This window comes from Meleagris gallopavo, chromosome 3 (genome assembly GCF_905368555.1).
Source record: "Meleagris gallopavo chromosome 3, MGAL_WU_HG_1.1, whole genome shotgun sequence".
In the NCBI taxonomy this organism is placed as follows: Eukaryota; Metazoa; Chordata; class Aves; order Galliformes; family Phasianidae; genus Meleagris; species Meleagris gallopavo.
In genome coordinates, this window is record NC_139406.1 from 24,426,238 (window position 1) to 24,449,083 (window position 22,846).

Consider the following 22,846-nt stretch of genomic DNA (forward strand, 5'->3'; position numbering starts at 1 on the left):
AGGAATGTACTGATCAGCCTTAAGTTCCATCAGGTGGGAGAAATGCCATTGCTAGTGACAGCAGGCTTGTGCAACAAAATCAATAAACAGCACCAAGAAATGTGTATGGAAAGGGAGGGAACTGGATCATTCTTTCGCAGAATAGAAGAGAGAACAGAATCACAAAAGTTACATTTGAGATATTCCGGCAGTACACAGTTAAGCATGTAGTGTATGTGACACCATAGGTCACAGCAGAAGGTAAAAAGGTACAATCTTAGGAAAGGAGTATGCAAGGAAACTGTAGTGAAACAGTGAATAATAAAAATAACACGTATTTACAATGAACTGACAATTCATCCAGTAGAGATGTACTTTCATTAGCCATACACAAAGAGGAAGTTATCACTGGATTCAGTAACATGGAAAACAGAGCAGGATTTTGTTTCTGGGGAAAAATTCTGCATTCGGCTTCGGGAAGCCTGGCTGTAAAGGACAGAAAATGCTGTGGGATGATGGTAGAGGAAGTAACACTATTTTTATCAGGTTACATTTCACATTTTCCATTTATTTAGACCATCATGTCAGGTACAACTACTAAGCAGTGATGATCTCTGACAAATAATGCAGCCTTACTAATCCTAGCTTTACTGTTTATGTAGCACATACTAATCAGTGTTAATACTATCAAATGTTAGCACGAAGTTTTGATAGTGTTGACAGTAATAATACACGATACACGGCAGCCAAATTTATATATTCCTCCTCTCTAGTCTTTCAGTATGTGTGCAACATATGGGTCACTCTTCTCTGGCTTCAAAGAGGGAAGATATCTATGAAACAGAAGTGAGAGGTCTGACTTCAAAAAACAGTATAAATGGCAAACTTCATTTTAATGAGGGAATGCTGATTTGGATTTTCTGAACCTATCACAGACCCCATGTCAGCAGCTCAGGGCATATCATCATAGCAAACCAATGCACCAGCTGCAGAGGGCTGCAGGAGGTGGTGCAGCAGCCTCCCACTGACACCAGGATCCTGCTCCAGTAATGGTGAGCTCATCTCAATCTCAAATTTCATGTCATAAGCACTGGCTTGCCATGCAACATCTATCAAGGCTTCTTATAAACAACCCAACAAGGATAATGTATTTCTCACTACTGAAGCAGACTGCAAATTATTAGGCATCGCTATGAACAAGCATTTTCAACAAGCAGTGGATTTAAGACATTGTGGGGTGGAAAAATTCCTCAGGAGCACAAGGCCACAAACTCTGGCAGCTCCTGCCAGTGCCAAACAGAGCCACAGGGAGCCAGGGGACCGCAAGAGAAAAATGAGGTTGTAATAAGGATCAAACCACACCTTCTGTGGAAATAAGTGCATGGAGATCATTTTGAAAGATCTCTCAATTTCCAGAGTACTTCAAAATCTAAGGTTATAATAATTATCTACCAATCAATTTAATTATTAAAGTATATATATATACATACATATATATTTTTTCATTTCAGAAAGGCAGTGATCTCACTGCTGCAGATTTTTATGAGCACAGCATTCAGGCTCTTGTTCATTGCTGGTGAAAATGCGTAGCTAATGGTGGTGAAAAATATAAATGTTGAATATATAAATATATAAAAAAATAATATAAAAAAAAATAAAAAATATAAATGTTGAAAAATATAATGTTGAAAAATATTGTTTTATAGCTGAGAATTAGTTCTATCAAATAGTGTTATTGTGCTTTTTGCAGCAGTCGTCATTCCATGGAAATAAAAAGGAAGCATTACTTTCGGAGCAACCTACAATATCTGTTCACACATTTAATATTAAAAAGAAGAGGCGGCACCATTTTATAAACATATTTTGTAGCATCTTCAGAACAATATGAAATCCATTTTGTGCACTAAGCTAACTATCAAAAAATATACCCCTTGATTTTAAGGCCTATCATTAAACTCTTTGGCCAAGTGTTTAATAGATGCATTTTCCTTGCTCTTTCTTATGTTCTTTCAGGCACAGACTGCCTGTAGCTCAGGTCTGTTGCAAGAGGCTAAGAAACGTTTGAATGCATTGTGTTGGTTTGTGGTTTTTTTTTCCTCAGAAGACCTCTCCAAAAATATTAATTCACAAAGTCTTTGTAAACAATAAATTTAAACTTGACACTGGCTGAGAAATAAATACATAATGTTCTACTCCCTCTGTTCCTAATCTCTCTCTTCCATAAACAACATATATTTATAAAGTCATAGTGTGGTGCATTTTCACTGTGGATCTCTTTGAAGAGACACGTCCGGAGATGAATTTGCAAGCACTCTCTTGTGGCAGTGAGCTCCTGTAAGTGATATTAGTAAAGACAAAGCATCCAAGAAGTTCCAGTGCCTTTTTTTAAATTTCTCTAAATTCATTTAGCTGGTGTTTATCTGACCCTTCTCATTGTGGAATCACATCAGACTCAAACCTTGTGAAAGAGCTCAAGAAGAGATCTGCCACCAATGGTCAATCAGCCACTGAAAGCAAAGGCTTCAATACTACAGAGATCATCTTGATGAAGAAAAACTCATTTGGATGAAAACTCTTCCTTGCAAGGCCCTATACTCAACAAAAAGAGCAAATGCATGCCCTTCCTGGGATACTAGAGGTGAAGGACTGCCTACACACAGAAGTATCACTGTACTTTTTCACCTTGTGATCTAAAGAAGCTGCAAGAGCAGTAAGACCAATCTCTTAATCCACTCTTTGACATTAAGTTTAATAACATCAATCGATAAATAACACTCTCGTATCTTCATTCCTGTCCACTGATCCTCACTGTTTCTTTTTTTCTATGACACTTCTAATAGTAACCCTCCTTACTGATGTTGGATCTTCTAATAATAAGCTGTATTGATCTTGGAACTGACTGAGTGGACCAGGAAGCTGCAGTAAACATTCCCTCCCAGTGGGAACAAAAAGAAGGGAGAAGGTCAGCTGCCCTACCACAGAACAAGGGGCAGAACAAGGTTAGTATTTAATCCTGTATGCACATGAAACTCTGGATTCACCTCATAGACTTCACTATAGATGAGTTATCATATAGCAACAACCATCATCTCTTTTCAATCAAGAGGATGACATGGTAACAACAATCAGTAGGAGCCATTCACAAAACACAGAAGCTACTTACTGATATTCTGAAGGAAAAGTGTGTTGAAGTATTAGTGGTAGAGATGAAACAGGCTTTCCAGATGTAGCAGGTTTTTGTTTTTTTTTCTCTACTACCAACCAAAGAACCCACTATTGTGAAAATAATGTTCTTCCCATTAGCTTGTCTCTTCAGATTATCATCAGTTAGTGCAAGTGACAATGTTCTTCTGATGTTCAAGCATTCAGGTCCTTGAAAGCCCTTATCATTATGCATTCAACAGTGAGAGTTTCCTTTATCTAGGATGTGTATCTAATTTCACCAATACTGGATTTTGTCTCATTTATGCCCCATCCTGCTTTCTCCCAAAAGGGAAAATGAATATATATGTATATGTAGATATATAAAATTCTCTGAGCAATAGAAGCATCCATTGTGATTTGATGAGAAGTGTCTGTTTTTCACTCAGGAACCTAAGGTGGATTTTGGATGTATGGATTAATTTCAGGTCCTGTGATACGAAAGGTTTGCAATCCTGTAATCCTACAACTCTGTATAACACAGCTACTGTAGGATATTATAAATGATCATGCAGGAGGCCAACAGCTGGATTTTTACTGATATAAAATTTATCCGATAAAACTCACAGCCTTGGATTTAAGCTTCTGAAACTTGGAGGAATATACCACAATTCTCACATTTCTAAGAAGTCTTTCACTCCTTCCCACTTACTGTACTGCTGTTTACCAGTGCTCCACAAATGGCACTGAGAGCTGGCTCTCCACAAGGACAGAGGCTTAAATTCAGCCTCAGGAAAACCATCTATCTGAATACTGGAGATTTTCCATTCTGGCTGAGAACAGTACTTTTGAACCAAGTATGCAATTTTCAAGTAATGTACAAAGAACTATCTTTGCTAATACTAAAGAGTATAAAATTTATGCCCAGGTCTTTCCTCTTTTGTAGCTGTTAGAAACATTTATTATAGTATTTCTTTACTGATCTTATTAAATCTTACAACAATACCACGAGAAAGTTTTCAAAGTTTGCCAAACATCACAATAATTACAGGTCTAACATTTTCACATAACTGCACATTTAGCTGCAGCCATCTTGAAAAAAAAAGGGATTAGCAAATAGGTCTGTAAATCCCTTAGCTCTGTGTGTTGCTTCCCAGAATGTTTTGTTTTTCTGTTACAGGAGGACACTTCCCATCAGCTCAGCACTGTGTTAGGTCACAGAAGCTGTCAGGGCCGATCTGTTGCATCCAAGCATAAAGATTGGCAAGCTTGGGGAACTGAACATGTTTTTCTGCTAAAGATATAACAAAGATCTACCAACAACAACAGGGATTCCTAAATGGTAAAAGAAGACTTTAGGTAGAAACTGACTTGGTTGCTTGGAGACAAGCCCATTGAGCCAGCACAGAGAAGGCCTGTCAACACAATTTTCCTCATTTTTGTCATTTTCAACTCCACAGCACTGGACTTAGCTAAGAAATGGAAAATGGATTCTACAAAAGCAAATGCATTGCAGTCAGTATTTTCTGTTTTGCTTTCAATCTTGAACAGGTGTGACGTGATGTGCTTACTATGTAGCCTTCAAAGCCTCTGGATGCTCCGTTTGAGAGAACTTCACGAGTCTTGTGCCCAGCACTACAGAATGATACCCTGTGTCCCTTTCCTTGCCTCAGAAACGACTTGCAGGTCTGGTGAATGGTATCAAGCCACCCAGTAAGACTGATTTATACAGGAGCAATAAACAAAACAAGATGAGTGCCATAATGATTTCAAAGAAAACACTGTTTTCAGGTGATGAGCCTTTCTATTTTTGAGTCGGAGTTGTTGCATTTTTTCTATCAAAAATTGTGTGCTAACTCATAAAACTCAAATGGATATTAGAAAGCACAGTGAGAAAATATCGAAGTCTTGTTTCTGTCAGACACCTGACAATTTGCAATTTCCTTCTCTTTTTGAAACTCATGAACAAGGAAAATAGATTTTACAGCCAAATTGAAAATTATTGATTTAGTAGTGTCTTGCCTTCTGTATATCTTCATTGATTCACATTAAATCGTTTGTGGTGTCAAGAACTTCATCAGCATGTGGCTTTCTGCATCAGAAGTCTCTGGTCTAAACATTTGCTTAATATCAAAATTGCCAGTAGACTTATGGAGATTTAAAATATTTTTAGATAATTTATAATCAAATTTTGAAGTAATTTCTATTTTCCCTATCAAGGGTAGTATTTACAATTTTCATCACTCTTCAAAAATACTTTGATATGGAAACAGGCTGTGAAGCTCTTTCCATTAGCTTTTATTTAAAATTCAACCAGGTGATTTAGGTCTGTGCAGCAAATGTGCACTGTAGTAAAAAAGGAAGGCTTGTTCAGATCTCCCTTCACTTGCACAAATGAGAAGGGCAAAATTTTAAAGAAATGAAATGGAAAACAAAAAATATGGTCAAGCATGGTCACCCTTCACCTGCAATTCATCAGGCAAAACATCTTTCTCATGACTTCTACAATTACTAACCAAATTTTGCAGCTTCTTATTGCAGACCTCATTTAAGTTCAGGTACTACAATTCCAAAGAAAGGTAGCAGTATTTCTTGCTGCCACATGATAGCTAGTTAGTGGATTTGATAGCTTTAGGGACAGCAGACAGTGCTAGATCTGATGTACAAAAAGTACTGTAGAGCAGCATCACCTTGCTAGATACCTCTAGGCATTTTTTTCTTTCTTATCTGAATTCACATTCCTGGAGGAAGAGCTGTTCACGGTATGCATGTTGTCCATGAAATGATTACCCCGTGGTATCTGCTTTATTTTTAAAATTCAAAAGCAACTTTTCAGAGTCCCCAGGCAACTATACTTCTTGTAACAGGTGTGACTTGGTGAGGTAGCTTGGTCTATCGCATCAAATTATCTTGCTTTTGCAGCAAGTTTTCCACACTTGTGTCATGGATTCAGTGCACTCCATGGGAACTTGTATGAAGATAGTTATTGTAAATGCACCAAGACATCTGTGTTCAGCAACCCACATACAAGCTATTTTAATTCAGGTAAGGCACTAGCAAGGTGATGATCTACTAGTACTGTGCTAAGGCTCCTACTTCATGAGTAATTATGTTCAGGAATACATGGACATGTTGCACGCTCATGAGGAAGAATTTCCGAGCTGGGAAATGCCCACTGCCCGTACAGCAGCAGGAGAAAACACCAGTTCCCAAAGCAGTAAAATGAAGCAAAGCAAAAATAGCATCAGCATCCTTCCCATAGAGGACACGCAAAGGGCAAGGAAGAGTCGGCTCTCCACTCAGTCAGCAGTCAGAGGACTGTGGGTTGGTGAGGGCTGATACAGCTTGTTCTTTGCTTTTCCTTCATCCATACCTAAAGACATTCCTATGAATACACAGCTAATTTTCACATGTTCCCCAATCAAATGGCAGTCCAAACTTTTTTTCATAGGAGCAAAACATAACAAGATACCTAGACTTTCTAAAAAAAATATACCAAAGACTTCTGCTTTTTGTGAATGTACTGAGTATATTCTGTTATTTGCCACCATCCCTCTTCCAAAAGTCTGCAACGGTGGCTCATGTAGCAGTCTGGCCATGTTGTAGCAACACAGACAGGACTTCCCACCAGGCACTAATCTGGGACAGTAGTGGTGGTTGGCGAGGCCTCAGCGCCAGCATACCTGACTCACAGGCTGCTCTGAAGGCAGGGCCTTGCATACAAAGAGCCGAAAGACAAAAACAAACAAATAAATAAATACTACACAAAAACGTAACACTCGTGTGAGAGAGTTTTAACATATCACTAGATCAGCTGACTCAGTATTATAGGGTCAGGCTCAAAACATTCTACATCCGAAATGTGTGAAACAACAAAAGCCCGATCGTGCGTCATTCCCATTTCGAGTCAGCTTGCTTTCAAATTACTCCCTGTGGATTCAACAGACGTGATAGAAAATAATAGAACTGAAAAAAAAAAGGGAACTATTTCCATACTGTGGGTTTTTCCCACAGAGCATATGATTTGAATTGCTAATTCTCTGCCAGATGTGCAACTACAAACTCTGTGACAACTATCCCCTTCACATGGTACTTAATTATTTCTTAATGTAACTTACTGGGCATGCTAAAAATGGATACTTAACAAAGGTGGGAGGGTTTTTGGTTTTGTTTTTAATGAAAGAACCCTCAGAAATGGTTAAATCCAAATCTATGCGATATAACATCTTAAATAACAGCATAACCTTCTGAGAGTAACTTTATTTATAAAAACATTAAAGGTGAAATCCTGTTTTCAATAAAGCCACTGGGAGTTCCTTGTGGCTGTCACACAGTCCACAGATTTCATTTTCTATTTAAAAACACTACCAGAAGTTTTTAGTGTCTTTTGTGCAACTCTACCTCAGTGACAGAAGTTAAGCCTAACTCCTCAGTACAAGCACAGACAATATAGGAACAACGCATTGAAAAATAATGAGCAATTTGTTGGAAAACCAGGAAAAAATAAGTGGATTTTAGAGAAGCACTTGTGGTCAGACCCAGCCCTCATGAACTTGGCTGCACAGAGCTCCAGTGTCACATACTTTGCGATGCACAAACAGCCTGGGCTTGTCCACTGTAACCCTCCGCATCAAAAGGCTGCTGACACTTTCCAAATTGTACTGTATTTCAAAATTAGCAGTGAATTTTAGTTAGTAATCAAGTATTTCTTTTCTACAAAGGAAGAAAATTGTGTTTTAATGAAACGTAATTTAAAATATGTGCACATTAGGTTCATCTGACACTAAGCAAGTAACATCTGTAAAGTAATGTAAGAGTCTCATTATTATTCTTCTCTGTGAAAATTAAGTACTATTCAGACATAATAGTATTGTGATAAATCACCCAGTTTTTGCTGGTCTCAGTTACACAGTAATCATCACAAAAATACAGATGTAACATGGCTTTATGTTTTTTATATTTCAGTATACCACTTCTTGAGCAGTCAAACAGATTTTGGATTGGTTTTAAACTTTGGCAGGGGAGATTTAGGTTAGATATTAGGAGGAAGTTTTTCACACAGGGGGTGGTGATGCACTGGAACAGGTTGCCCAAGGAGACTGTGGATGCCCCATCCCTGGAGGCATTCAAGGCCAGGCTGGATGTGGCTCTGGTCTGGTTGGTGACCCTGCACGTAGCAGGGGGGTTGAAAACTAGATGATCATTGTGGTCCTTTTCAACCCAGGCCATTGTATAATTCTATGATTTCAAATGTACATGCTGAAAAGCCTAGATAGATTGAAAAATCTACTTTGCTTACTTGCATTCTTTGTTCAACATTTATCAGTATTTATTTTCATAGTTCATGTTATTTCCAAGCACAAACACAAAGCCTTGTGACTAAAATTAATACAAGTGAATCCTGTGCCAGAAAAGCCTTTTTGTATTAATTTTGAAATGTCCTCTGAAACCAAGAAAGAGGTAAGCCACACTGAGCAGAAAACCAGAAATCTCACATCTCTGCAAACTGTAACAGCAGAAGGAAAATCAGTCAAAGTCTCCTGCTGGGGGAGATGCCCAGCCCTCCCTTCAGTCTGGCAGTGGTATCAGAGGTCCTTCAGAAGGCAAAACTCAAATTATCGCTTCCAGCACTACTAGGACCAACAGACATGAAGGGACTCAAAGTTAAGCTCTTGGAAAGATATGGAACAAGGAACTGCTGTCATACAGTCTGTACCCAAACCCATCACTCGTATGATGCTTCCATGTTCCTATCTCAGATGTTGGACTGAGAAAATTTATTTTTCTTCTTCATCCAGCCTGCCTTGAGATCAAAAGCCTTAATATGCACACTAACCAGACAACAATCCACTGGTACTCATCTCAGAATTTTTGAATTTTTGAATTTTTGGACTTTTGGACCCACGTTCTTTCCTAGTGTGGTAGCTCCTACAGCCTACTGATACTCAACAGGAAAATGTTTCCAAAACTACTGAGTGCTAGTGCCATCTTGTTCAATTTCCATTTTCTTTCCAAAAAATTACATTGGCATGTACTTTGTTTCAGGTCAGGCATGAGGCCTGAAAAGTGATGTCTACGCAGGATAGTATCCTAACTGAAGGGGCACACTCGTTGCTCAAGGATTTGAAACACCCTTATGACTGGACATTTGGGTTATCTTTGATTCACAAAGAAGTGCTACTGGAATCTACAAAAAATTCTAATCTGCATCAGACATCTTAGACCTTGAGGAGGGGAAAGCAGAAGAACAACAGTGCTTGGAGATGAATCACTTCTACCAGTATGCGTGTTAGTAACAGGAAAAATGCTGGGATCAAAACAATACAGGGATTCCCCATAACAGTCACATGTCCTTTTGATCTGTCAGTGCTCACTGAAAATGACTGAATAACTCAAAAATGAATGCCTTCATGCCACCACAAAACAGCAAAGAACTCTAGCTTCATTTAATTTTGGATCTATCTTATCCTCTTTTAAAAATAAAAGACAAAATCTGTTAATGAAAATACATATGCCATCAAATCTTTTGAGGATTCTCAGTCCAAAGTTGGGCTCCTTTTAAGGCACCTTTGACAGTACTAATGCTCTGTACAAAGTAACTTTCTATGCAGTTGAACAACTAGAACTGAAATGCTTTAATTGAAGTGAGGCAAAGCAGAATAAGGAAGAAATTATGAAAAACTGCTTATTTCCTGTTACAAGAAAATATATGACTGCTGGGATTGGTAGCAAAAAGGAAAAATAACCTTCCTTTTCATGTCCCAGAGTTTTCAAAGCCTGTACTAGGCTTCAGTTAAAAACCTAACTTGTCTGCACGGGAGTCTTTATTTTCAACATAAGCAAGGAGAGAAATATCACTGTCTTTTTTCCATCTCTTTTATTACAGAGTTTAAAACTGAATTTCTAAAGACAACTGTTCTTCATGGATTTTTCTGAGCTTTTTTTTTCCCTTTGTCTCTTTCTTTCTTCCTGTTTTCTTAGACTGCTTTTTGCAGCTTCAGCATCAAAAGGAACTTCTGTCTGAAGTTGTGTAGAAAGCCACAATGCCTACACATTACTTCCAAATAACCCTTTTATCAAACTGCAAGAATTCAAATCTTATCTAAGTCCTGATTTTGAAGAGAATTGTATACCCCAACAAGACTTCAGGAAAAGGAACATAGGAACATTTAAGTGAGAAAATTAATGCTGGTGCTCCCTTTTGAGCAATTCCTTCACAGCTCTCTTCCAACAACATGAACTTGCATTTCATAATGAGGTGAACGAATTAGCAGTGCCACATTGTGCACTGTAAAACAAACCTGAAAGACTCCCACTGGAAAAATGCAGTAAGGCATACTGAGGTTACATTTCTTTTTCTGTGTTACAGACATGGTTTACTAAAGACATCATTATACATCTGTCATTATAACTGATGATAAATATCTCGGGAACCACCCTTGTTAGAATACCTCTTGTCATAGTTTTATGATTTTTGGTTATCGGTATTTCACATCATGGATGCTTGAAACAGTTGCATTTCTTTACATCTAGGGGCAACCTGTACTCCACTGGGTAACTGGGATCATTACAGCATCACTGAGGAGCTCTGCAAGTCCAAATAGATGACTTAAGATACTGATGTGAAACACTGCTTAAATTGGAACAAAAGATTTTTATGACCTTTACTTCTGGGCTATAGTCAGGTCAGGCTGAAAACCTCTCTCCTGTTCAATATACTTTGCAAGAAGCAATTTGTCAAAATTCTTAAAAGAAATTGCTCTTCATCTGGTTTCTTTAAAAGCTGCATCACTTGAAATTAGATTAAACTTGTACAACTTTCTCAGGTTGATGAGGTCTTCAAATCTGTATCTATCAATTTCAGAAAGAGCTACATCTGTTAGATAATGCAGCTTTTGACACTAAGTACAAATTATGTCTTACTGCCTGCCTATTTCTTGGAGGATGCAGTACATCTCATTATGCATTTCCAGTGGTCTGATAAAGATTTGCATTCCCATTTACTTCTAAGCACCCTCATAATCCATATTAACCATTGCCTTTACTCCAAAGAAATCATGTTCCATGCAAATATTTCTTCTACAGATCAGTCGTTTCAAAGGATTTGTTTCTGTGCCAGACATAGGAAGGCATTCCTTCCAGAGAGGATGAACACAGACAAGGACAGGCATTCACCTACTCTGCATGTACTCTTCCGACAATGCCTCCATGTGCCTATCTGTATCATAGAATCATATCATAGAATCATAGAATGGCTCAGGTTGGAAGGGTCCCCAGAGATCATCAAGTTCCAACCCCTCTGCTACTGGCAGGGCCACCAATCTCCAGATCCGGTACTAGACCAGGCTGCCCATGACCCCAGCCAACCTGGTCTTGAACACCTCCGGGGTGGAGCATCCACAACCTCTCTGGGCAGCCTGTTCCAGCACCTCACCACTCTCTCTGTGAAGAACTTAGCCCTGACATCCGATCTAAACCTTCACTCCTTGAGCTTAAAACCATTCCCTCTTGTCCTATCACTATCTACCCTCCGACTATTTCACCAAATTCCTCCATAGACAATTAACTTCACATTCTCCATAGCCTATCCTCTCCTTTCTGATGGCTTCCCTTGAGTTGTAACTACAGTATTTGAAAAGTTCCCAATCTGGTTTGAGTGGCATCTGTATTGTGCGAACTGTTATTTCTTGCTTTTTTTTGCTCACTCATTTCCTTTTTAAATATATACTCATAAATATATCCAGGAATTGTTTTTTTGTGTGTGCATTTAGGGGTTTTTTTTTACTATTCTGAGGGGTTTAAATTAGATTACTTTTGCCTTTAGGGTCTTTTTAAAACTAATTCCACCCTAAAAAATTCCCTTTTATGGTTTAGCGTCATGACATTAATACAATTGCTCACATGAGAATACCTTGTATGAGAGAACACAAGGGAACTGAAACAGACTATGAATATAAGAAAAAATTTCCTACCAGAGTAGCTGATGACATTTGTCAAGTCCTTTTTCTGACAGGGGATGACTTATACTGTGTGCCACTAAAACCAAAAAGTAGCACATGGCAAGATCTTTATGTACCTTTATCTTGTCTTCCACCACAAAATACTACACACTTTGTTTTTCCTTTTTGCAGGTTAACATCACGCAGATAAAACAAAAACAACAATAACAACCACGCTACCCAAGCTCTGACACTTCTTGTGATGTGTGCAGACAGTCTTACCAAACCCAGTATTTCCTTACCCAGGAAATGGGAACCACTGGCTCTGTGTCCTCCACAGCCAGTCACAATTTTGGGAATATATGCCTTTAGCAAAGGTAAATTCGGGTGCCATCTTCACTGAGTATTCACTGTGCATATCTGTGAAGGGTGACAGTACCTAACCCGGAAGAGTACGAGCATAGCAGAGACCCCTGAAACATGCTCTGGAGAAACCCACTGTTCTATGCCAAGCAAAGAAGGAGAAAGTGGAAATATTCTTCCACTTCACCCCACAGAAAATCTCTCCTGCTCCATCCTCTCTGGACTGGCTTCCAGCCCTACGTTCTCACCAGTTTTTCAAGTAAGTGCCTAGAAGCACACTGCTAACTGTTTTTTGCTTTCTGAGTAGTAGCAACTTCCAGAGTTCTGAAGCAGAGTCTTTGTCCCTCCCCAGGTATTTCTTCATTTGTTTTTCTACTGAGCATCAGCCACTAATGAGAGAAGAAATCAAAAGAAATTTATATCGTGAAGAATAGCCCCAGATCAGTTCTCTTCCTTTAACAGAAAAAGGAGAGAAGAACAAAGACACAAATCCAGGTTTGTTTGATGAGAGAGCTGTGGATCTACCATGCCTCAAGGGAAAACCAGCTACAGAGCAGCACTGATTAACAGCATCCTGTATGAAGAATTTATGTGAAAAATCAACTGTGCTCAAATATGGATTTAGGAATATTTTCTGAAAGGAGAAGTAGGAGTTCACAAGCTGAGCCACATAGGTTATTTTGTCTTTTAAGAGAAATGAACTAATTACACAAATGCACAAGCTCCACTATGTAATGGTAAGCTTACACAATAATCTGTTTAATTCCAAGTATTTTTCTAGCAGTGGTTCCTGAGTATGCATGAAACTGGGTGAAAGACCCACTGAATAGTGACTTAAAAAATGAAAAGCCAAAGAAGACTACAACAGAATGTTTTGATACATATATCAACCCTAAAATACAGACCTTCAGCACAGTCAGTAAAACAGACTACACAACTTAGGTAGTTAACACAAAACCATTCTGAGGATAAGCTACAGTGATTATTTTAAACCTGGTGGGGGGATATTCTTTGCCTTTTCACCTTTTTCTCTCATTCCTCATTGCCTGACATGGCAAATTTCGTTTTGTGGTTAGGTAACACCAAAATTTGAATCTCTGTTTTTCTGAGTATACATAATCCTGCTCTTCAGACAGGATTTAATATTATGTCAAACTTATGAAATGTAAATAACTAAAATTCTTGAAATGTAGCTAGCAAGGAGAAAAGGAAAGCAGTCCCCCCATCACATGGTGAAAAGCAGTGTCTGACTGGCACTTTGGTCCCTGTCAGGTCAGGAATTTTCACTGAAGCCAAAATTTTATCTTCTGTATATTTGCAGAACCCTCTTTACTGCCAGAATGAGACAAGTAAATACTGTAGCACAAGTCAGGTAAATACTTTAAGCTAGGAAAGACAATCCTGCTTGATCTGCAACTACTTTATTATACGTTGTCATAGTTGTTTTCCAAATATTTTGTTATCAGATCTGCCAAGGAGAGGAAACAAGCAACATGAAGCTGGCCTTTCTGGACTCCATACTCAGCCAGCAGGGCTGCAGAGGATGCAGGGATGAACCTTTTTGGGAACCTGCATGTACACATCACAGCATATAAACTGCTGTTTCCTTTATGACAATGAAAATGAGACAGAGGGAGACATCGGTCCTGAGGCTGTGGTGACTAATAAGTCAGATGTTGTGAAGGATGGTGAATTTAATGTTTACTGCAGGAAGGTGGATTTAATGAAAGTTTGTGCCTGACAGGTGGTTCTTGCGTGGGGGATCCTGCAGCTCATGAACACAGCACAGGAAAAATCACCTCCTGCAGAAATCCTGTGAAAAGTCACTGTGGAGGCCTGGAAAACAGTCTCAAATGAGAGAAATAGTGTCTTTCTATGAAAAGGATCAAGAAAAATATGAAAAGTTTCATCTAGACTTTGTCATTTTTGGAAATAATTTCTTCAAATCATAATTTGCTCACAGAATAGATTACTTTAGGGCTGGGGGTCAAAATATAAAAGCAGAAGAGTGCCAAAACTCCAGCTGTTCACTCCCAAATTCATTTTAAGGATTTAATCATTTGGAAGTTTCTTCCTCATGTTATATTTGAAGATTTGAGTTTAATCACTTTGAAAATCACATGTGATCTTATCTTTCTACCATAACATACTGCACTTTCTAAAAAAGTACTGTTTAGGAAAACAAATTAAATTGTGGAAATGCAGGTGCATAGTACATACATAACAGAAGTTATCAGATCAGAGCTGTGAACACAGTCAGTTTACTCAATCGGACAGCCCTTCCTTCACCACTGCACTTCTCTAAAGCAAGTGATCCTTCTCTCTCCTGCCTAGTTGGAAAGAAAGAAAATTTGAGAAGCAGCAGAAGTTCTTATCTGTTCAGTGAGAAAAAAAAAAAAAAGCATCCAACTTTTCAATAACTGCATGCAATAATGCATTGTAAACAAGTAGTATCATGGACTTCAAAAGCTATTAGTACAAATTTGAGGAATTTAAAGTAACCTTAAAGTGGAAAATGTAACTCCTTCAGTTGTCTTTAGGCAGTACAAATAAGTTTTGCTTATGTGCCATTTGCAGTGATCTTATATAGCAGGCAAATTCAAGAGCTGAAAAAATTCCACAGGAAAAAGAAAGAGCTGAGGGATTCCTTTTTGTCAAGTAAAGTTCTCAGAAACATGGCTGTTCTATTGCAAAATAATGTGAATTTGCTGATTTTCTGAACAACAGTGTCTGGGAAAGAATAAAAACTAACTGGGAATAGACGCACAATATCAGAAGAGGAATCAGCGATTTTCTTGGGCACTTTACTTAAAGCCAATGGAGAACGTGCTGTGGTTTAGCCAGGCTGCTCGTTTGTGTACTGGTTCCATGCTGTGCCTGAACCTGCTGTGGGACACCTGGAGATTCAGCAGAAACGCTTCTCCTGTCCCATTCACATCTGTTTGGAAAAGCCAGACTGCCTTGCTCTGCATCGCTGCCATTAGGGCACTTCCTGCAGGGTCGTATCCCCTCAGGCAGACAGAAAGATTGAATTCATTCTCCTCGCACCACCAATGAGGCTTCCAGAAGCTGCTGAATTCCAGAATTTCTTTTACTTCGTTTTCCCCCCAAAATGAACAAAACAGAATTTGGTGTCAAATCTTAATTTCATGTCAAATTGCATATCTGCTTAAGAAGAGCAGAACTATCTTTACAGTATGAACAAGTAACTTTAAAATTTGAATCCAAGCTAAAGTTCTGATTCTTTTCTGGGATACTGGAAAGATGAGAAGTAACTAGCTTTGTGAAGCAGGATGGTGAAGGGAGGGCTGTCAGCTGTGCTCACAGCCCTGAGTCCCAGCCTACAAGAGGAGGAGGCTGCTTTGCTGTGACGGCCTCCTGCCCAGAAAGGGAGGCCTTCGTGCCACGCGCACCAAGGACCCAAGCTTGCCCCACAGCCAAGCACTTTGGGAGCACTGAACCTGCAACCCTTGATGGAGGCCACCGCCATGCAATGCTGCTACAGGCTGGGGCCCAAGCTCAGGCCTACCCTCCAACGCAGACAGGTGCACCAGCACGCCCTGCCAGGCCTGCTCTAGTGCAGCCCTGCAACTTGTGTTACCAGCCAACACGAGTTGGCTTTGGCAGAAAGTTGATTTAAAATATTTCTAGGCTCTACAGCTCACTCCTACTCCCATGGCTGGCTGCCCCCTCAGCTGTGTTCATACAACTTGTTGCATTCATCTCTTTCATAAAAATTCACTGTGAGTCAGGTCACTGAAATACACACATTACAATAATCTTTTGTTGACAGAAGGAAATATATTTTGCAGGAAAAATCTTAAAAGTACACATAATAAAGACAACTTTGAACACATTCCAAACCAAATTATCGGCCCATTTTCCATGCAGAGACCTCTAATGTTTTGAGAATATGCAAGTTACTGGCCCAGATAAAATCATTCTGGCTTTATTTCAAAACATTCCTGTCATATATGTCACGTGTGGTAGAAGCCCCATCCCTAGAGACACTCAAGGTCAGGCTGGGGGGGGCTTTGAGCACCTGATCGAGCTGCAGGTACCCCTCTTTGTTTCAAGGGACTTGGGCTAGATGACATTTTAGAGTCCCTTGCAACTCAAACCATTCTATGTTTCCACTCTGTGAACATAACAGTCAGAGAAACTTCTTGGAGATTTTTTTGGAAACTCCAAGTAAAAATTATAAATTCTTTTATATGAATTGCAGAAATAGAAGTGAGTGCAGTTGCTATTGCTAAACTTAGATGTTACTCAAACACCCCAGTAACATTACTAGGAAAAGTTTTCTCCTGCTTTAGTGAAATGCACATCTTGCCCTGCAGTTAGCCAAGTGACAGTCAAAAGCCAAAATCACAAACACTGTACTGACACAGAATCCTAACAACACAAATACAGAGAAAATTCAGAACAGTCTGATTTCAGCGCAAGAATTCTGCAAGTTCTGCCTGGCAACGTAGGGGCTGAGAACAAGCTGAAAGTTTTTAGAGAGCAAAAGGCGGAAAGACAAGCAGAAAGAAGGGGAGGGGAGGGACAGTAGCACTGCCTAAAGCGAAGCTCTCAGAAACTCGCAGCTGATGGCCGGAAAGTGGGACTGCAGCCCCCTGCTCCCCAAGGAGCGCACCCACACCGCCGCCCGGCGGAGCCTCCTCCTGTCCCGCCTCGTCCCAGCGCCTCTGGGGCCGAAGCCCACGGCACAACCCGCGCGTCCCCCGTGCCGCTCACCCTGCGGTTGCGGTCGGTCTCCCGCACCTCCTCCGCCTCGGGGCCCTGCCGGATGAGCGCCCGCAACACCACGGCGTTGTTGGTGCAGCACGCTCGGAAGAGGCTCAGCGCCTCTGGGCTGTCGCGGTCCTCCTGCTCCAGGGACCAGCTGTCCTCCGTCTCGTCCTCCAGCCCCCCCGGCGGGTAGAAGGAGTCGTCCGAGGCGATGCTGCAGGTGTCGGGCAGCTCGGAGAAGTCTTCATACTCCTCGCAGTCCTCCTCCTCCTCCTCCTGCTCCTCATCGCCGTGCCCCTCGGCGGCAGCCCCGTCCGCCCCCTGTTCAGAGCCGCTCTCCGCCTCGGGCAGCTCCTTGCCGGCTCCCGGCGCGGGGCAGACCCGCTCTCCAGCCAGCTGCTCCCCGGCCCCCGACAGCAGCACCATGCCGCCTGCCGCCGCCGCTCCCTAGGCGTCCCGACGGCGGAGCGGGGACGTCCCGCCGCCTGCCCCCCGGCCGCCCCCGGGCCGGGACATGCCGCTGCCGGCACCCCGCTCGCTGGCCCGGCGAGGAGAGGCCGGTCTGGGGTGCGGGCAGGGCGGCGGGCAAACTCCTGGCCCGTAAGCCGATCAGCATCCCCGGGAGCAGATTGGGGCTCGGGCTTAGCGCGCTGACATCAGGGCGCATCTGACAATGCGATTTGCTCGGGCGGCGCGGCACACAGACGGGCTGCGGGCGGCGGTGCGGAGAGGGGCTGCCGGCGCGGAGCGGGGGCACTCCGCGTTTGGCAGGTGCAGCGGGCACGGGGCCCGCGAGTGGAGCAACTGCAGCTTGATAGAGAGGTGCCAAGCGCGTATCTCTAATGGAAGGCATCTAGACATTAGACTAGGAGGAGTGAGACGTGCACACTGAGTTTCTGCATTGCCATAGTTGTTCTGTAACTCTTTTTCAAATGCTATGGATTAGCACAGGGATCCAGGGAGGGAAGACCTACCAGTCAACCCAGTGGGATACTCCATTTCTTCACTCAGCACTTGTGAGGCCACAACTAGAGTACTGTGCACGATTTTGGGCCCCTCACAACAAGAAACACACTGAGGCTCTGGAGTGTGTCCAGAGAAGGGCAGCGAAGCTGGTGAGAGGGGTCTGGAGCACAAGGAGTGGCTGAGAGAGCTGGGATTGTTTAGTCTGATGGAGGGTCAGGAGAGACCTCATCACTCTCTACAACTCCCTGAAGGAAGGTTGTGGCCGAGTGGGGGTCAGGCTTTTCTTCCAGGTAACAAGTATAGGATGAAGGGAATGGCTTTAAGTTGCATCAGTTCTGATTGGATATGAGGAAAAATTTCTTCTCCGAAAGAGTGGTGAGATGTTGGAACAGGCTGCCCAGGGAGGTGCTGGAGTCACTGTTCCTGGAGGTTTGCAAGATGTAGATGTCACACTGAGAGACGTGAGTTAGTGGGCATGGTGGTGGTGAGCAGACAATTGGTCTGGATGGTCTTAGTGGTTTTCTCCAGCCTTCAGTGATTCCACGATTCAATGTTTCAACAGCATCTCGAGGAAAACCTCATGTACGTGACAGGCTTCAGCAGTTGTCTGGGGTCCATGTCTGCAGAGAAGGAAATGAGCATTCTGCAGTGATTTGAGGCAGAGTGTGAGACATTTTTTAAATTAAAAGAAAGTGTCAATTTAGAGTCACGCAGAAGCATGAGCAACAGGGTCTGTGTAGTGGATGTCCACAGCCTTGCAAGTGTACACCATACAAACCAGACCTCAGCGCTGCCACCATGCTAGGGGGCCTTTGCCAATGCAGAGCTGCAGAGGGGTGGTGTGGCGTCTGGCAGACGGATATCTGTAACCAGAATTAGCAACAGATAGTGCCCTGATTGGCTGCCTCTGCAAAGAGGCTAACCCGGGAAGAAATGGGATTAAACTGCTCCCTCACCTCCAGGCATCCTGGGGATCACTGCTTCATGTTCAAAGCAATGCTCGCACTGATGCTGCCCATCTCCAGTCAAGTCTTCATGTAAAGAAAGGCTCCCTGCCGCTGTCGCTCCTATCTATCTGCTTCCAAATTGCATGCTTCAGACTTGGTGTAAATTACAGCATGACAGCACTGTCAAGTTTCAGGGCTCCATTCAGAGAACTTTCTGTTTCCCACTCAGCTGATGTGGCCATCTGTCCAGCCGACACAATGCTATCTCTTAGAGCACCACTTGTATTTTGGAAGAACTTCAGTTTTCCTGATACTGACAGGGAGCATTTGCACTGCTGTCAGGCAGAACTTACCATAAGAGCTCGATGCCCAGAAGGGCTCTTGCTTGTGGTAACTCTGAGCAGGAGAAAAAGTAAAAGAGTGAATTCCAACAAAGTAGGAACAAATGTTTTCTTGCTGAAAATTCAGCTCATCTATAGGAACCAACTCATCAAATATATTTGCTTTGTGTCTTATAAAATGACTGCAAGAGAATAAAGGTTTATTTCATTTACTAAATTGTTTTTAAAAATTTATATTAAATATGTTAGCAAAGATGCAGGCAGCGGTAGCTTTGAACAGTGATGAATTTCAGAGCATCCTAATTCTAATCAGAGAGATACAGAATTTATTTCAATTTAGGAAAAAAAAAAAGTTTGTGAAAATTTGTGGATTTTTTCCTATGTTCAGTACATAGGTTATCAGCTTATTGCTGGAGGAGAGACAGATCAGCCCACTCCCATAGGTGTGGTGATTCTTCAGGACTTCACAGATGATAGAAACTTTTCTCTCATTGGAGCTCACCACTTCCATCTTTTTTTCCCCAAGAACAGTGCTGCATTCCTCGATCTCTCAAAGCAAGGTGTCAGACTAATACAGAACATGCACTGTGTTTTCCATTTCATTTTTCACTTTCACAACTGCTGCTGAGGCTGTTGGTTAGTCTCTGTGCAATGTGACAATGAGCAGCAAGACACCACCGAAGGGTGCAGCCTATTGCAGACAGACCCTTCTTTGGCCACCCGAGACGATGCTGCAGATCTTGGTCCTGCCAGCACAATGCTGATCTGCTTGAGTACAGCCATATACGTAAACCAGATTATGCTCAGTTCTAAATGCCTTCAATGGCATGGCAAAAAGGGTTTCTTGTCATTTGTGCTTCACCGTGCAATTCGAGAGAGAACAATGTGAAGAAAGGCTATAGAATAAATCTGCAAAATGCTTTCAATTGAACAGAAAGAAACTGTTTCCATGGCTTCTGTAAGAGGACAGCCTCAAACCTTTCTTCTAGAATAGATATCAGTTAATGTCACCAGAGTTAAGTGTTGGTATTTAGAAATTTTGCAATAAAAAGAAAGAAATCAAGATTGCCATCTTAAGGCAAATAGCCTAGTATTATAACTATTTATCACCATCTCATCAAAATTTATTGCTGGAAATTAACAAGGCAGGAAATTATAATATCCAGAGCAGATCCTACCTGTCCTCATGCAGACAAAACTTCCTTTGAAAAAAAAAATTTTGTTTTGGAATGATAATAGTATTGGGCCCCCATCATTTGCCTCATTAAGGTTTACAAGCCGTTTCCTTTATAAACAGCTCTGAGGCTGAGATTTAATGAGGTTCATGTCTAATAGTAAAATTAGAATGAAGATTCAGTGAGTGTTGAGTGTCCCTCCCACGTTCAATGATTTAACCTAAGGAAAAAATTCACGTACTGAAAGAGATTGTTAAAAATAAAATCTGGTCAGGTTTTAAGAGTGTTTAAGAGTTTTAAGAGTAGGTTTCTAGAAGAAAAAGTAAATAAATCCATTTAGCTGCTTGGATTGTTTAGGTATTTGGAATTTCTGATCAATAGGAATGTTGATTATGTCTCATTTTAACTTGCAGGATGCCTATGTACCCTTTTTGAAATTTGAGGGCATTTCCCTCCTCCTCAGATGAGCTCTTTGCAAAAATCCTCCAAACAAGAGAAGTTGAGGCTGGTGAGATACAGGTGGAGAAGGTATTCAAGGTAAAGATGAAGAATTAATTTGAAGAGATCACTGAGGAATAATTTCCTGCTGACAAAAAGAGCCAAAGAGAGAATGTTTGTTTCTGTACTTATGTGACTGGAGGGAAAGCATGGGGAAGAGCATTTACAAACATGAACCTGGCAGCATTTGCTAGGCCACACACTACACTTACAAAGTCCACCCTGTTCGGAAGGAGTAGTTTTGGAACCTCAGTTTTCCTAAGCTCTAGCTAATATTTGATGTGAAATCCTGCTTGATCTGAGAAGTAATGTCTGCTACAGATGGAAATTACATGTTTCCTAGAAACCAAAGACTTGGGCTCAATGGTGACAGCAGAGGCAGAGAATAAGAAATATTAGCAATCATCTTGCTAAATGTGTTTTCTCAGTTGCTTTTAATTCAGGGAGTCCCACGTGAAAAGGACATAAAACTCTTAAAGAGTGTCCAAAGGAAGCTACGAAGGGTGTATAGGGCAAGACTTGTGAGCAGCGGCTGAGGGCCCTGGGTGTGCTCAGCGCAGAGCAGAGGAGCTGAGGGGAGGCCTGATGGCGGCTGCAGCTCCTCACAGGGAGCGGAGGGGCAGCGCTGAGCTCTGCTCTGTGTGACAGGGACAGGGCCCGAGGGAACGGCATGGAGCTGTGTCAGGGGAGGGGCAGCTGGGGGTGAGGGAAAGGGGCTGCACCAGAGGGCGGTGGGCATGGGACAGTGGGCACAGCACCAGGCAGTCAGAGTTCAAGGTATGTTTTGGACAACACTCTCAGTCATATGGTCCGATTTTTGGGTGGTCCTGTGTGGTTCCAGGAATAGTACTCAGTCCTTGAGGGTCCCTTCCAACTTGGAACTGCTCCACTGCAGGAAGCCACATACTTAAGTCTTTTTGGACAACTTCCTCAGAACTGTGAAAAACTACTGTTGCAGCATGCTCCTGGTAAGGCACTGAATGTGTTATGTGCTGTTTTGATACTTTTGGAGGTGGTGAATAAAAGGCTGACAGTGAAGGAGCAAGCAAAGTGAAAGGGGAAGCGAGATAGATGGAGTTCCCCATAGCTGCTCTTTTCAAATTTACTGTAGACTATGTTAATGAAGGTCCTTGAGGCTTCCAGTAATTCCCCAGTGTGGAACTTCTGTGTTTGCATTTCTCTTGATTTCTGTCTCCTTGGGAGAAAACTGATGAAAACTTATTTTTAGTGTTCATATGTTGTTTCATTAAAATACTGAGGAAAACAGAAGTTTGCATAAAATCTCTGACCAGGGCTCAGCCTCGTCTGAAGAGTGGATTCGAAAAAATCCCCACTGTTTATTTTTTCAGTTTGCATATTCTTTCTTAAAATACTTCACACATGCACACAATGATACGGAAATATTCTTTGTTTGAAATGCCAGTTTCTATCTTTTTTGTTGGATGAAGGCTAAGGAACATAGAGAATGGGAGAGCAAAATATTTCTCCAATTAAAAGTTTAATTTTCTTTTCTTGGTTTTAATATCTTTTGATAATATAATACTTTGCTAGAAGTGAATAAATTATAAAAATGACTAGGGAAATATCCCCTAAGATGTATTTACTTTCTAAATTATAAATACTGAGTCATCTGATTTTCTCAACTGTATTAGCATGCATGGGAAGATATTTGCAAACTGTTGTTTGGCTTCTAGTGTAGCAGAACACTTACCTGTGAAAAGATGTCACTCAAGTGGATATCTAAGAGAAAAAAGTAATGTAAT

The 22,846-nt window shown here is 41.3% G+C and overlaps 1 protein-coding gene across 1 annotated transcript in view; it reads right to left on the reverse strand.

Moving 5' to 3' along the window:
• Nucleotides 1-17,915, reverse strand: part of ANKRD33B (ankyrin repeat domain 33B) — a 37,295-nt gene extending 19,380 nt beyond the window's left edge. The window contains exon 1 of the mRNA XM_010708555.3: nt 17,163-17,915. Coding sequence (XP_010706857.2) covers nt 17,163-17,582 — 420 coding nt within the window. The 5' untranslated portion in view covers nt 17,583-17,915. The remainder of the gene's footprint in view (nt 1-17,162) is intronic.
• Nucleotides 17,916-22,846: the final 4,931 nt, after the last annotated feature.